At 44.6% G+C, this 14916-nt stretch overlaps 1 protein-coding gene across 2 annotated transcripts in view; it reads left to right on the plus strand.

Annotated features, from left to right (window-relative positions):
• Positions 1 to 14916, plus strand: part of LOC128696266 (carbonic anhydrase-related protein 10-like) — a 285302-nt gene that overhangs the window by 245872 nt on the left and 24514 nt on the right. The window contains exon 10 of one of the 2 annotated variants that reach the window (XM_053787418.2): positions 9259 to 9298. The exons of the other annotated variant lie outside the window; for it this stretch is intronic. Coding sequence (XP_053643393.1) covers positions 9259 to 9298 — 40 coding nt within the window. The remainder of the gene's footprint in view (positions 1 to 9258; positions 9299 to 14916) is intronic. 2 annotated transcript variants of the gene reach the window in all.

The raw sequence follows: 14916 nt of genomic DNA on the forward strand, positions 1-14916 counted from the left end.
TGCCGGTGGTGAGTGTGGCTCCTGGTGAGTGTGACTGGTGGTGTGACCGGTGGTGTGGCTGGTGGTAAGTGTGACTGGTGGTGAGTGTGGCTGGTGGTGTGTGGCTGGAGGTGAGTGTGGCTGGTGGTGTGGCTGGTGGTGACTGTGGCTGGTGGTGACTGTGGCTGGTGGTGAATGTAGCTGGTGGTGAGTGAGGCTGATGGTGTGTGTGGCTGGAGGTGAGTGTGCTTGGTGGTGAGTGTGGTTGGTGGTGAGTGTGGTTGGTGGTGAATGTGGCTGGTGGTGAGTGTGCTTGGTGGTGAGTGTGGCTGGTGGTAAGTGTGCTTGGTGGTGAGTGTGGCTGGTGGTGAGTGTGCTTGGTGGTGAGTGTGCTTGGTGGTGAATGTGGCTGGTGGTGAGTGTGCTTGGTGGTGAGTGTGGCTGGTGGTAAGTGTGCTTGGTGGTGAGTGTGGCTGGTGGTGAGTGTGCTTGGTGGTGAGTGTGGTTGGTGGTGAGTGTGGCTGGTGGTGAGTGTGGCTGGTGGTGAGTGTGGCTGGTGGTGAGTGTGCTTGGTGGTGAGTGTGGTTGGTGGTGAATGTGGCTGGTGGTGTGGCTGGTTTTGTGGCTGGTGGTGAGTGTTGCTGGTGGTGAGTGTTGCTGGTGGTGAGTGTTGCTGGTGGTGAGTGTTGCTGGTGGTGAGTGTTGCTGGTGGTGAGTGTTGCTGGTGGTGAGTGTTGCTGGTGGTGAGTGTTGCTGGTGGTGAGGGTGGCTCGTGGTGAGAGTGGTTGGTGGTGTGTGTGGTTGGTGGTGTGTGTGGCTGGTGGTGTGGCTGGTGGTGTGGCTGGTGGTGAGTGTGGCTGGTGGTGAGTGTGGCTGGTGGTGAGAGTGGCTGGTGGTGTATGTGGCTGGTGGTGTGTGTGGCTGGTGGTGTGGCTGGTGGTGAGGGTGGCTGATGGTGAGTGTGGTTGTGGTGAGTGTAGCTGATGGTGAGTGTGGCTGGTGGGGAGAGTGGCTGGTGGTGTGTGTGGCTGGTGGTGTGTGTGGCTGTTGGTGTAGCTGGTGGTGAGTGTGACTGGTGGTGAGTGTGGCTGGTGGTGAGAGTGGCTGGTGGTGTGTGTGGCTGGTGGTGTGTGTGGCTGGTGGTGTGGCTGGTGGTGAGTGTGGCTGGTGGTGAGTGTGGCTTGTGGAGAGTGTGGCTGGTGTTGAGTGTGGCTGGTTGTGAGTGTGGCTGGTGGTGAGTGTGGATGGTGGTGAGTGTGGCTAGTGGTGTGTGTGGCTGGTGGTGAGTGTGGCTGTTGGTGTCTGTTGCTGGTGGTGAGTGTGGCTGGTGGGGTGTGTGGCTGGTGGTGAGTGTGGCTGGTGGTGTGCCTGGTGGTGAGTGTTCCTGGTGGTGAGTGTGGCTGGTGGTGAGTGTGGCTAGTGAAGTGTGGTTGGTGGTGTGTGTGGCTGGTGGTGAGTGTTCCTGGTGGTGAGTGTGGCTGGTGGTGTGACTGGTGGTGAGTATGGCTGGTGGGGAGTGTGGCTGGTTGTATGACTGGTGCGGAGAGAGTGACTGATGGAGAGAGTGTGACTGGTGGGGAGAGTGTGACTGGTGGGGAGAGTGTGACTAGTGGGGAGAGTGTGACTGGTGGGGAGAATGTGACTGGTGGGGAGTGTGACTGGTGGGAAGAGTGTGACTGGTGGGGGAGTGTGACTGGTGGGGAAAGTGTGACTGGTAGGGAGAGTGACTGGCGGGTAGAGTGTGACTGGGGGGGAGAGTGTGCCTGGGGGAGAGTGTGACTAGTGGGGAGAGTGTGACTGGTGGGGAGAGTGTGACTAGTGGGGAGAGTGTGACTGGTGGGGAGAGTGTGACTAGTGGGGAGAGTGTGACTGGTGGGGAGAGTGTGACTGGTGGGGAGAGTGTGACTGGTGGGGAGAGTGTGACTGGTGGGGAGAGTGTGACTGGTGGGGAGAGTGTGTCTGGTGGGGAGAGTGTGACTGGTGGGGAGAGTGTGACTAGTGGGGAGAGTGTGACTAATGGGGAGAGTGTGACTAGGGGGGAGGGTGTGACTGGTGGGGAAAGTGTGACTGGTGGGGAGAGTGTGACTGGTGGGGAGAGTGACTGGTGGAGAGAGTGTGACTGGTGGGGAGAGTGACTGGTGGGGAGAGTGTGACTGGTGGGGAGAGTGTGACTGGTGGGGAGAGTGTGACTAGTGGGGAGAGTGTGACTGGTGGGGAGAGTGTGACTGGTGGGGAGAGTGTGACTGGTGGGGAGAGTGCGTCTGGTGGGGAGAGTGTGACTGGTGGGGAGAGTGTGACTAGTGGGGAGAGTGTGACTAATGGGGAGAGTGTGACTAGGGGGGAGGGTGTGACTGGTGGGGAAAGTGTGACTGGTGGGGAGAGTGTGACTGGTGGGGAGAGTGACTGGTGGAGAGAGTGTGACTGGTGGGGAGAGTGACTGGTGGGGAGAGTGTGACTGGTGGGGAGAGTGACTGGTGGGGAGAGTGTGACTGGTGGGGAGAGTGACTGGTGGGGAGAGTGTGACTGGTGGGGAGAGTGTGACTGGTGGGGAGAGTGTGACTGGTGGGGAGAGTGTGACTGGTGGGGAGAGTGTGACTGGTGGGGAGAGTGTGACTGGTGGGGAGAGTGTGACTGGTGGGGAGAGTGTGACTGGTGGGGAGAGTGTGACTATTGGGGAGAGTGTGACTGGTGGGGAGAGTGTGACTGGTGGGGAGAGTGTGACTGGTGGGGAGAGTGTGACTGGTGGGGAGAGTGTGACTGGTGGGGAGAGTGTGACTGGTGGGGAGAGTGTGACTGGTGGGGAGAGTGTGACTGGTGGGGAGAGTGTGACTGGTGGGGAGAGTGTGACTGGTGGGGAGAGTGTGACTGGTGGGGAGAGTGTGACTGGTGGGGACTGGTGGGGGGAGAGTGTGTCTGGGGGGAAGAGTGTGACTGGTGGGAGAGTGTGACTGGTGGGGAGAGTGTGACTGGTGGGGAGAGTGTGACTGGTGGGGAGAGTGTGACTGGTGGGGAGAGTGTGACTGGTGGGGAGAGTGTGACATGTGGGGAGAGTGACTGGTGGGGAGTGTGACTGGTGGGGAGAGTGTGACTGGTGGGGAGAGTGTGACTGGTGGGGAGAGTGTGACTGGTGGGGAGAGTGACTGGTGGGGAGTGTGACTGGTGGGGAGTGTGTGACTGGTGGGGAGAGTGTGACTGGTGGGGAGAGTGTGACTGGTGGGGAGAGTGACTGGTGGGGAGAGTGTGACTGGTGGGGAGAGTGTGACTGGTGGGGAGAGTGTGACTGGTGGGGAGAGTGACTGGTGGGGCGAGTGTGACTGGTGGGGAGAGTGTGACTGGTGGGGAGAGTGTGACTGGTGGGGAGAGAGTGACTGGTGGGGAGAGTGTGACTGGTGGGGAGAGTGACTGGTGGGGAGAGTGTGACTGGTGGGGAGAGTGACTGGTGGGGAGAGTGTGACTGGTGGGGAGAGTGTGACTGGTGGGGAGAGTGTGACTGGTGGGGAGAGTGTGACTGGTGGAGAGAGTGTGACTGGTGGGGAGAGTGACTGGTGGGGAGAGTGTGACTGGTGGGAGAGTTACTGGTGGGGAGAGTGTGACTGGTGGGGAGAGTGACTGGTGGGGAGAGTGTGACTGGTGGGGAGAGTGTGACTGGTGGGGAGAGTGTGACTGGTGGGGAGAGTGACTGGTGGGGAGAGTGTGACTGGTGGGGAGAGTGACTGGTGGGGAGAGTGTGACTGGTGGGAGAGTGACTGGTGGGGAGAGTGTGACTGGTGGGGAGAGTGACTGGTGGGGAGAGTGTGACTGGTGGGAGAGTTACTGGTGGGGAGAGTGTGACTGGTGGGGAGAGTGACTGGTGGGGAGAGTGTGACTGGTGGGAGAGTGACTGGTGGGGAGAGTGTGACTGGTGGGGAGAGTGACTGGTGGGGAGAGTGTGACTGGTGGGGAGAGTGTGGTGGGGAGAGTGTGACTGGTGGGGAGAGTGACTGGTGGGGAGAGTGACTGGTTGGGAGAGTGACTGGTGGGGAGAGTGTGGTGGGGAGAGTGTGACTGGTGGGGAGAGTGACTGGTTGGGAGAGTGACTGGTGGGGAGAGTGTGGTGGGGAGAGTGTGACTGGTGGGGAGAGTGACTGGTGGGGAGAGTGTGGTGGGGAGAGTGTGACTGGTGGGGAGAGTGACTGGTTGGGAGAGTGACTGGTGGGGAGAGTGTGGTGGGGAGAGTGTGACTGGTGGGGAGAATGACTGGTAGGGAGAGTGACTGGTGGGGAGAGTGTGACTGGTGGGGAGAATGACTGGTGGTGAGAGTGACTGGTGGGGAGAGTGACTGGTGGGGAGAGTGACTGGTGGGGAGAGTGACTGGTGGGGAGAGTGTGACTGGTGGTCTTTGTTCCACTTCTTTCTCATGTTCTAATTGTTCTCTTATATTTTATTTGTTTATTTTCCCCTCTTTCTACTTCTTTCTGTTCTTGTTGTTGTCTCCCGTTTTCTAGTTGTATACTCGTGCACTTTCGTTATGCTCTCTGTCTCTGTCTCTGTCTCTGTCTCTGTCTCTCTCTCTCTCTCTCTCTCTCTCTCTCTCTCTCTCTCTCTCTCTCTCTCTCTCTCTCTCTCTCTCTCTCTCTCTCTCTCTCTCTCTCTCTCTCTGTCTCTCTCTCTCTCTCTCTCTCTCTCTCTCTCTCTCTCTCTCTCTCTCTCTCTCTCTCTCTCTCTCTCTCTCTCTCTCTCTCTCTCTCTCTCTCTCTCTCTCTCTCTCTCTCTCTCTCTCTCTCTCTCTCTCTCTCTCTCTCTCTCTCTCTCTCTCTCTCTCTCTCTCTCTCTCTCTTTCTCTCGCTCTTGTATTTTTGTCTCCTTGATGTTACTAAAAATCATCTTGTTGCATTTTCTCTCAGTGTTCGTAACATTGTTCACGTTCGTTGTTCTCAATGTTACTCTGGTTACCAATGTTATTCCTGTTACCAATGTTACCCTTGTTACCAGTGTTACTTCCCTTACTAATGTTACTCTTGTTACCGATGTTAGTTATACTAGCAATTTAACTCTTGTTACCAATGTTATTCCCGTAACCAATGTTACCCTTGTTACCAATGTTACCTCTCTTACTAATGGTACTCTTCTTGACATTGTTACTCTCGCTGGACGAGATGGAACGTTGCCCATAATTGTACACATACGTTACAGGAGAAGCTTTCGTTGGGACAACGTTTGGCTCTGTGTAGAGCTTTACCAGGTCATGATGAAGCTCTACACAGAGCGTAACGTTGTTCCAATAGCAGCTTGTTTTGGTACTAGTGTTTTTGTGGTTGCTATCTCATCATTTTCCTCTATCCTTCTTTTGTATGTTCTTGCATTGCTGTTACGTCAATTATTATTATTAATTACTACTACTACTACTATCGCTATTATTATTGCATTTATTACTATAGTGGCTATTATTATTACTATTATTATTACTGCAAGTTATATGAACTCTTTCAGTAGGAATGTACTCAGCAGCATCAGTAGAGATACTTGCATCATAATTGATAGCTACAGTATATTAGTCGCAGCATCTTAGAGTGTTGCAGCATCTTAGACAACTGCAGTATTTTAAGAGTTCCAGCATCCTAGATGCATCATTCTATATGCTTGCAGCATCTTGGATAGTTGCCTCAACAGAGTTTCAGCATAGCATCCTAGAAGCACTGCCTGTTGGGATAAACATCTCGCTGGAGATGTGGTAACACCTTTGCATGTTTGCCAGTAGGCCATATTAGGGTATCACTATTGCTGCTGCTACTTTGTGCTAGTCTGTCCTTTAACCATTACACTGCCTCTGTTATTGTTTTATTTTGATGTAGATAGAGAAAAAATTATCAGGGAGACATATACAGGGAAGGTCATTAGTGATGCAAGGTCAGGGAGAAAGGTATGTCAGATCATTAGAGAGGAAGGTTAGCAGGAGAATCTTACATAGAGGGGAAAATTAAAAAAAAAATAGGGGAATGGTTAAAAAGAATAAAAAAAAAAAAACTTTTATATAGAGGTAGGAAAATTTGTGGCCTTTTTTTATATATAAGAAAGTGAGCAGGTAATTTCGGGAATTGTGTTAGATTTTTTATGCCCTGTTCAGAAACAGCGGTTCACAACTACCTCAGAGTTTAGATGTTCAGAAACAGCGGTTCACAACTACCTCAGAGTTTAGATGTTCAGAAACAGCGGTTCACAACTACCTCAGAGTTTAGATGTTCAGAAACAGCGGTTCACAACTACCTCAGAGTTTAGATGTTCAGAAACAGCGGTTCACAACTACCTCAGAGTTTAGATGTTCAGAAACAGCGGTTCACAACTACCTCAGAGTTTAGATGTTCAGAAACAGCGGTTCACAACTACCTCAGAGTTTAGATGTTCAGAAACAGCGGTTCACAACTACCTCAGAGTTTAGATGTTCAGAAACAGCGGTTCACAACTACCTCAGAGTTTAGATGTTCAGAAACAGCGGTTCACAACTACCTCAGAGTTTAGCTGTTCAGAAACAGCGGTTCACAACTACCTCAGAGTTTAGATGTTCAGAAACAGCGGTTCACAACTACCTCAGAGTTTAGATGTTCAGAAACAGCGGTTCACAACTACCTCAGAGTTTAGATGTTCAGAAACAGCGGTTCACAACTACCTCAGAGTTTAGATGTTCAGAAACAGCGGTTCACAACTACCTCAGAGTTTAGATGTTCAGAAACAGCGGTTCACAACTACCTCAGAGTTTAGATGTTCAGAAACAGCGGTTCACAACTACCTCAGAGTTTAGCTGTTCAGAAACAGCGGTTCACAACTACCTCAGAGTTTAGATGCTCAGAAACAGCGGTTCACAACTACCTCAGAGTTTAGATGTTCAGAAACAGCGGTTCACAACTACCTCAGAGTTTAGATGTTCAGAAACAGCGGTTCACAACTACCTCAGAGTTTAGCTGTTCAGAAACAGCGGTTCACAACTACCTCAGAGTTTAGATGCTCAGAAACAGCGGTTCACAACTACCTCAGAGTTTAGAGAGAGACTTTAAACGATATATCGGTCAGCCTTTATCACGAACACAAGAATTTTCAAAGGACGTGCAGTACCCTGCCGTGCAATGCACCAGCTGACAGTGCTGTCACAGTAATTAAAACACAAATGAGGAATCAAGTACACACAGAAGAAAAGCTTTTGGTTTAACATATATTTCCACCACTGGGACGTGTACGTGTACGTACAGGCTACTCACAACTATGTACAGAGTTCAAGGACAAGTTTAACCTATTAATGAACAGAGTTTGGAAGTGTCTCTCGTTAAAACCGATATCACACTCACAGAGAAGACAGAACTATCATAGACTGAGCTAGTCAGTAGAGTGAGAGGGTTGGACAGTCTGAGGTGTTCCTAGAAGCATAGTAAACTTCCCCAGGCCGTTCACACTTCTTCAGAAACATCAGAGTACCGCTATTGTTTGCTAGCCACCCAGTACCAAGATGGTGCACTCACCCTCGCTAGCAATGACTAATACGCATCTGCCTGGCTAAGATGACATGCAGAAAAGTGCTTTTGTGTCGTGTGTAGAATACAGAGAGCTGGATTAACAACAACTGCCAGAAACATTCGTTTAGTCACACTCGATGCATGACACAGTCATGAACCATTATCGGTCCAAGACGGACCGAAATGTTGCTTAAATTTCCATCTCCAAATTGTGGATTAGTTGTGAATTATTCCAGCCACGGTATTGTGACTGTCTTCCTGAGATAGCAGGTTCCGAAAATGTCAAATTAACAAGTTATTTACGATCTCCTTTATTAACAAATTACATAATATAACTCTGTTTGCACTATATTTTATCAATTACATCGGTTAGCGTCTTTATTAATGTAGTGGCCAAATAATTTAAGTCGCTAACGGAAGCTCCACTTAGTATGACACAGTAATGGGGTAGACGGTTGGAGGCTGTATCGCCGACAGCCACAATATGGGAAGTTACAGGTGTGCCAAATATGTTTATATTTAAACAATATGTCTTCCTAAATATAGCTTAATCGAGCCATACAGAGGATAACAATCACTATGTATAAATATTCATGAAAAAGAGAGGTGGAAGTAGGTATTGGTCAGATTCAATATGAGGCGAAGATCACATTGATACTGGTAAACTCAAACGTCTCCTGACCAAGACTTTAACTTTGTGTGAAAAACTGTAGGAGTGTGAAATGCGGGTCAGGTGCCTGAGTTCTAATGAGGCTTGAGCTGTCTGGGTGTGATGGGATAACTGATCACTAGCAGGTAGATGTCACTGTAAAATCCTTCTTGCCAAAGGCACAGACGAGTGCTGCTTCCAGGTATATCCAGGTTTTGTTATACCCTGGGATAATAAGTCTGATTTCCTTCTATCCCACATAGCGTCATCCACCAATACATTCACATCTTTATGGCACTAAAAGACACTAAAATTATTATTACAGCGAACAGAACCAAAAGGAAATGTCTGGAAGCAGCACTCATCTGTACCCGATACTAGAGAACTGTTAATTTAAACTTTATGTTAGATATGCCTATTTATCGCTGCCCTTCAAGTTTCTCGTAACCAGACATCCCAAATCACAACACCTAACATAACACCAGCTATATTTCCCACTTGACTTACACTGGGGTCTACCAGTATCAACGTCACCTTCGCCTCCACATATATCTAACCCATATCCACTTACACCTGCTCTACCAACACTGTTTATACATGGTGATTGTTAGCCTCTGCCTTACTAGAAAATGTTAGAGCGAAACATCGTTCAAACAAAAGCTTATTCTGCTTACTTGTGTCTTGCCACAACAAGAAAATTAATGGTTATGATATGGTTTTTAGTGGCTTATTAGATGAGAATTTTATGGAAATTAATCAAAGTTAAGGAGTGTATTAGTAGCTAGAAGGTGTAATAAGGCTGAGGAGTGTATTAGCAGGTAGGGGATGCAACAGGAGTTACAAGGGATGTAATAGGAATTAGGAGGGACTTAACAGAGATTAGGGGAACATGATAGGAGTTAGGAGTATGTAAAAGGGTAGAGGGATGTAACTGGAGTTAGGGGGAAGTAATACGAGTGAGGGTGGACATAAGAGCTAGGGGGTAGAGATGCAATATTAGTTAGAGAGGCTGTAAGAAGAGTTAGGGGAGTGGGGACATAAGTTAGAGAGGCTGTAAGAGGGGGAGTGGGGATGTAATGAACAATTGTGACAGCAGCTACACACTGTACTCACGCTAGCAACGTTTTGTTTGTAATTCCTTCACTGCAGCCCACAACTTCACCCACGAGCACAGGACGCCAATGACCAGGTGAGTACCCACACCCCACCTACCCTCTCACCCCTAACCCCACCTACCCTACCCAGGTCTGTGTGTGTGTGTGTGTGTGGTGTGTGTGTGTATGTGTGTGTGTGTGTGTGTGTGTGTGTGTTGACCTAACTGTACTCACCTAATTGTGGTTGCAGGGGTTGATTCATAGCTCCTGATCCCGCCTCTTCACTGGTCACTACTAGGTGACCAGGGTGTGTGTGTGTGTGTGTGTGTGTGTGTGTGTGTGTGTGTGTGTGTGTGTGTGTGTGTGTGTGTGTGTGTGTGTGTGTGTGTGTGTGTGTGTGTGTGTATGTGTGTGTGTGTGTGTGTTTGTGTGTGTGTGTGTGTGTGTGTGTGTGTGTGTGTGTGTGTGTGTGTGTGTGTGTGTTTGTGTGTGTGTGTGTGTGTGTGTGTGTGTGTGTAATTACCTAACAGAGGTTACGAGAGTCGAACCAAATTAGTGTTGTCCCATATTCCATTAAAATTTATCTGAACCATTCCTAAACTGTGTACAAGTTGTACATTATACATTGTACGCAACAGGTTGATGAGTAAGACACATGTACAATAAAGATACCTAAGCGTTGCTCATCTGTGTCTCTCATCAAGTGAGTGTACTAGTTGCTGTGTACACAACCTCCTCCTCCTCCTCCTCCACACAAGTCACTGGTCATCCACTCTCGGTGGCTAAAAATACTTCTTGTAATCTGTTTGTTACCGCTTCTTCCGCATCCTTGCTGCTACTTACAAGGAATCAGCCTATCTGTGTGTGTGTGTGTGTGTGTGTATGTGTGTGTGTATTCACCTAACTGTGGTTGCAGGGGTCGATTCATAGCTACTGGCCCCACCTCTTCACTGATCGCTACTTAGTCACTCGCTTCCTGCCCTGTGTATGTATGTGTGTGTTTGTGTGTGTGCGTGCGGGCACTCTCACTATGAGTCCTGCCGTGAGATGGACCATCACACACACACACACACATGTAAACACAATCTCACACAGCCAAACACAGACACCTGATGAAGGAAGCTGCGTTACTGTGACCAGAATCACTCACCATACACACTTAAGTCTCTCTCGGATACATCAACCTATGCAAGGCACCAGAGTGTAAAAACATTAGTCAGTAGCACAAACAAACTAACAAGTTAGGGACATCTAGGATATACAAAGAATTTCGGAAAAATCGGGTACCATATGGTTTCTCTTGAAGTGAGGCGGCGTCAGTGCAGAGGGGATGTTGGATTAGTTTCAAACCTATCGATTACACGAGTGTCACTATAGCTTCATGTAACCTGTTTACCACTAGTGAAGAATACTTTACTCCGTAAACCAGGGATTAAAGTAGACTATCACTACATGTAGACCTCACGATGTTTACATCCGTGTCCCGTGACCTGGTAGATCACGGGACACGGACAATGATCCCTGGCAAGGCCGGAAACATTAGGACGTGTCTCCTTAAGACACCTGGTGACCAAGTTCACCTATCAGTAAAATAGGTACCTGGGTGCTAGTCGACTGGTATGGGTCGCATCCTGGGACAAAAGTAGAATGTCACTGATGTCAGCCAGACCTGTATACCTTGTACATGTACTTGTAGCAATAATGATTATTATTATTATTATTATTATTATTATTATTATTATTATTATTATTATTATTATTATTATTATTATTATTATTATTGTGATTCCCAGTAGGGCCAGTGGGCACCCACACAGTTGCCAGGTAGCGCAAGAAAATGAAAAACAAGAATTTCAAACAAGATATTATCGATATTATTAGCTACAACTATTTAACAAAGGTAAAATAGCTTTCACAATGACAAACAGGTATATATTAGCCATTGTTACATCATAATAACATCATTGTTACATCATAATAACATCATTGTAGGCTCCATCGCCAGAGATTACTTCAGTTATTATACATGTAATTATTACCAAGAATGACAGGTTAGTAAATTAATAGACGGTGTGTTGAAGACTACGTTCGTCTTAACATGTGCTATACGATTTCTCCTAAATGTTCTAGATTTCCTAGTTAATCCTAGTTGATTTAATATATATATACATATATATATATACATGTATATATATATATATATATATATATATATATATATATATATATATACATATATATATATACATGTATATATATATATATATATATATATATATAGTGGATGAGTTAGATAGGAGTGAATGGAGACGAATGATACTTGGGACCTGACGATCTGTTGGAGTGTGAGCAGGGTAATATTTAGTGAAGGGATTCAGGGAAACCGGTTATTTTCATATAGTCGGACTTGAGTCCTGGAAATGGGAAGTACAATGCCTGCACTTTAAAGGAGGGGTTTGGGATATTAGCAGTTTGGAGGGATATGTTGTGTATCTTTATATGTATATGCTTCTAAACTGTTGTATTCTGAGCACCTCTGCAAAAGCAGTGATAATGTGTGAGTGTGGTGAAAGTGTTGAATGATGCTGAAAGTATTTTCTTTTTGGGGATTTTCTTTCTTTTTTGGGTCACCCTGCCTCGGTGGGAGACGGCCGACTTGTTGAAAAAAAAAATGTATATATAAATATATATATATATATATATATATATATATATATATATATATATATATATATATATATATATATATATATATATATATATATATATATATATATACATAATTTCTCATATTATCAACATACAGTAAAATCTTATGACAAGAGAAAACTTATAAAGCTGAGATATGACCTTACATATGACCTCAAATATGACCCTACTCATGGAGTGTGGAAATGTTAACAAGATATTAGTCAGGTCACAAGTCAAAAATTTTTTAAGAGTGACTTGTCAGGGGAAGGGGAATTTTGTCAACATAGTTAATAATAATCACAAATTCTATTCATTATATATGAATCTAATTTATATAACCCTGAATTTATATTCATATTGAAATCTACGATATTTTATGGAATTTGATTCAGTTATATTTAGCTCAGCTATGGACCTGCTTGATGCAATTTTCTTAGTCTTTTGAAAATCAATTGCCTCATTAAAATCTCTCAAATAAATAAAACAGAATATTAAACTCTTGTCCAGTTCTAGTGTTATATTCATGTTGCTGTAATCTTAGGGTTTTTTTGGTTTACCTATAATAAACTTAAAATTTTTTTACAGGGAATCTTATAGACACAGTCATCAGCGTTTTGGGAGGAATTCTTTATCAGATTTAGTTTTTAGTGTAACGAGATTTTTAAAGCATAGAAGATATATCAAGAAAGTTTTTATGAGGTAGAACCAACATATTCTTAGTTGTATGTGGTTTTTTGTCCTTTTTAGTATTATAAAATGTACTTTTGGCAATTTTAGAAGATTTGTCAATGGGTTTTTAAGAGCGCATGCAATTTCACAGATCTTCATTATTTTCTTATTTATGACCTCTGCTGCCCAGACTCATAAGTGACGTCATATCTCACAGTTTTAAGTCTTCTATTGTCCTTTTGTTTTACCGTTCCACCAGAGTGTGAGGACTCACGAAAACACACACACACACACACACACACACACACACACACACACACACACACACACACACACACACACACACACACACATATATATATATATATATATATATATATATATATATATATATATATATATATATATGTAGTAACATCGAGCAAGTAATATATTTGATTGAAGTTAAATAATAGTACCCTGAGGCTGACATTAACCAGGGAGAGCGCTGGTATTATTATGTATTATCTAAATTTTAGCCAGGCTAACAGAAAAAATCCGAAAATATTTATTCTCATAAAAAAATTTTTTTTAGGATATTTTTAGCGAGCGACACACGTATCTGGGAGAGAGAGAGAGAGAGAGAGAGAGAGAGAGAGAGAGAGAGAGAGAGAGAGAGAGGGAGAGAGAGAGAGAGAGAGAGAGAGAGAGAGAGAGAGAGAGAATACTAAGGAGAAAGAAGGGTTAAAGAAACTAAAAAAATTATTCAAGGAAAAGAGGTAAACCCACAGGGGTCATACAGGTCATAAAGGAGGTAATCAGATCCGAGGAAGGGGAGGGCGGCTCCAATTCCTGGTATAAAGAGCCCATCACCACCACCACTGCGTCATCTTGAAGACAGGACTGTAACACTTAACAAACACCTACACTATTCTTACACTTCCTCCTTCATAATAAACAATGATAAAAAATAAATGATAATAAGAAATAATAAAAGATAAAAAAGGGGTTATAAAGAGAACATACATAAATAAAATAGGATATTGTATTTCTTTAACCTTCATTATATATATATATATATATATATATATATATATATATATATATATATATATATATATATATATATATATATATATATATATATATATTATTATTATCACACTGGCCGATTCCCACCAAGGCCGGGTGGCCCGAAAAAGAAAAACTTTCACCATCATTCACTCCATCACTGTCTTGCCAGAAGGGTGCTTTACACTACAGTTTTTAAACTGCAACATTAACACCCCTCCTTCAGAGTGCAGGCACTGTACTTCCCATCTCCAGGACTCAAGTCCGGCCTGCCGGTTTCCCTGAAACCCTTCATAAATGTTACTTTGCTCACACTCCAACAGCACGTCAAGTATTAAAAACTATTTGTCTCCATTCACTCCTATCAAACACGCTCACGCATGCCTGCTGGAAGTCCAAGCCCCTCGCACACAAAACCTCCTTTACCCCCTCCCTCCAACCTTTCCTAGGCCGACCCCTACCCCGCCTTCCTTCCACTACAGACTGACACACTCTTGAAGTCACTCTGTTTCTCTCCATTCTTTATCAAAAGTTTTTTTACTGTAGCAAGTAAAAAAAAAACTTTTGATAAAGAATTCCCCCCAAAATGCTGATGGATGTGTCTATAAGATTCCTTGTAAAATTTGCGATAAAGTTTATTACGGTCAAACTGGTAAAAATCTCGAACTAAGATTAAAACAACATAAATATAGCATTAGAACTGAACAAGATTCCAATGCTCTATTTATTCATGTGAGAGATTTTAACCATCCAATTGATTTTCAAAAAGTTGAGAAAGTAGTATTAAGCAAGTCCATGGTCGACAGGAATATAATTGAATCTTGTTTCATAAAAAGCAGTTTTGACAATAATATGAATATTTCCTTTGGTTTATATAAATTAGATCCATTTATAATTAATAGAATTTGGGAAGAATTTAATAATACACTGGACAAATAATAATTTTAAAAATTTTCTTGGGTAGAATAGTTTGTTGGTGGGTTGTGCGAAGGACCTGTCCAGTTGGGCCGGCGCGCGTCAGGTGTTTAACCGTTGTGGGATCTGATAGTGAGGTGTTGGCCAGACCTCTTATATACCTTCCTTGGATGCTTTACTTTCATAGTTCCTTGATAATGTGAGTAGTCATGAAAGCGCTTGGAATTTCTCTATTCTTTCAGAGTGGTTGTTTTGCTATATATATATATATATATATATATATATATATATATATATATATATATATATATATATATATATATATATATATATATATATATATATATATATATATATTGTGTGGGGGGAGGTGTTCATGTTAGTGACA

The sequence above is a fragment of the Cherax quadricarinatus genome, chromosome 39 (genome assembly GCF_038502225.1).
Source record: "Cherax quadricarinatus isolate ZL_2023a chromosome 39, ASM3850222v1, whole genome shotgun sequence".
Lineage (NCBI taxonomy): Eukaryota > Metazoa > Arthropoda > Malacostraca > Decapoda > Parastacidae > Cherax > Cherax quadricarinatus.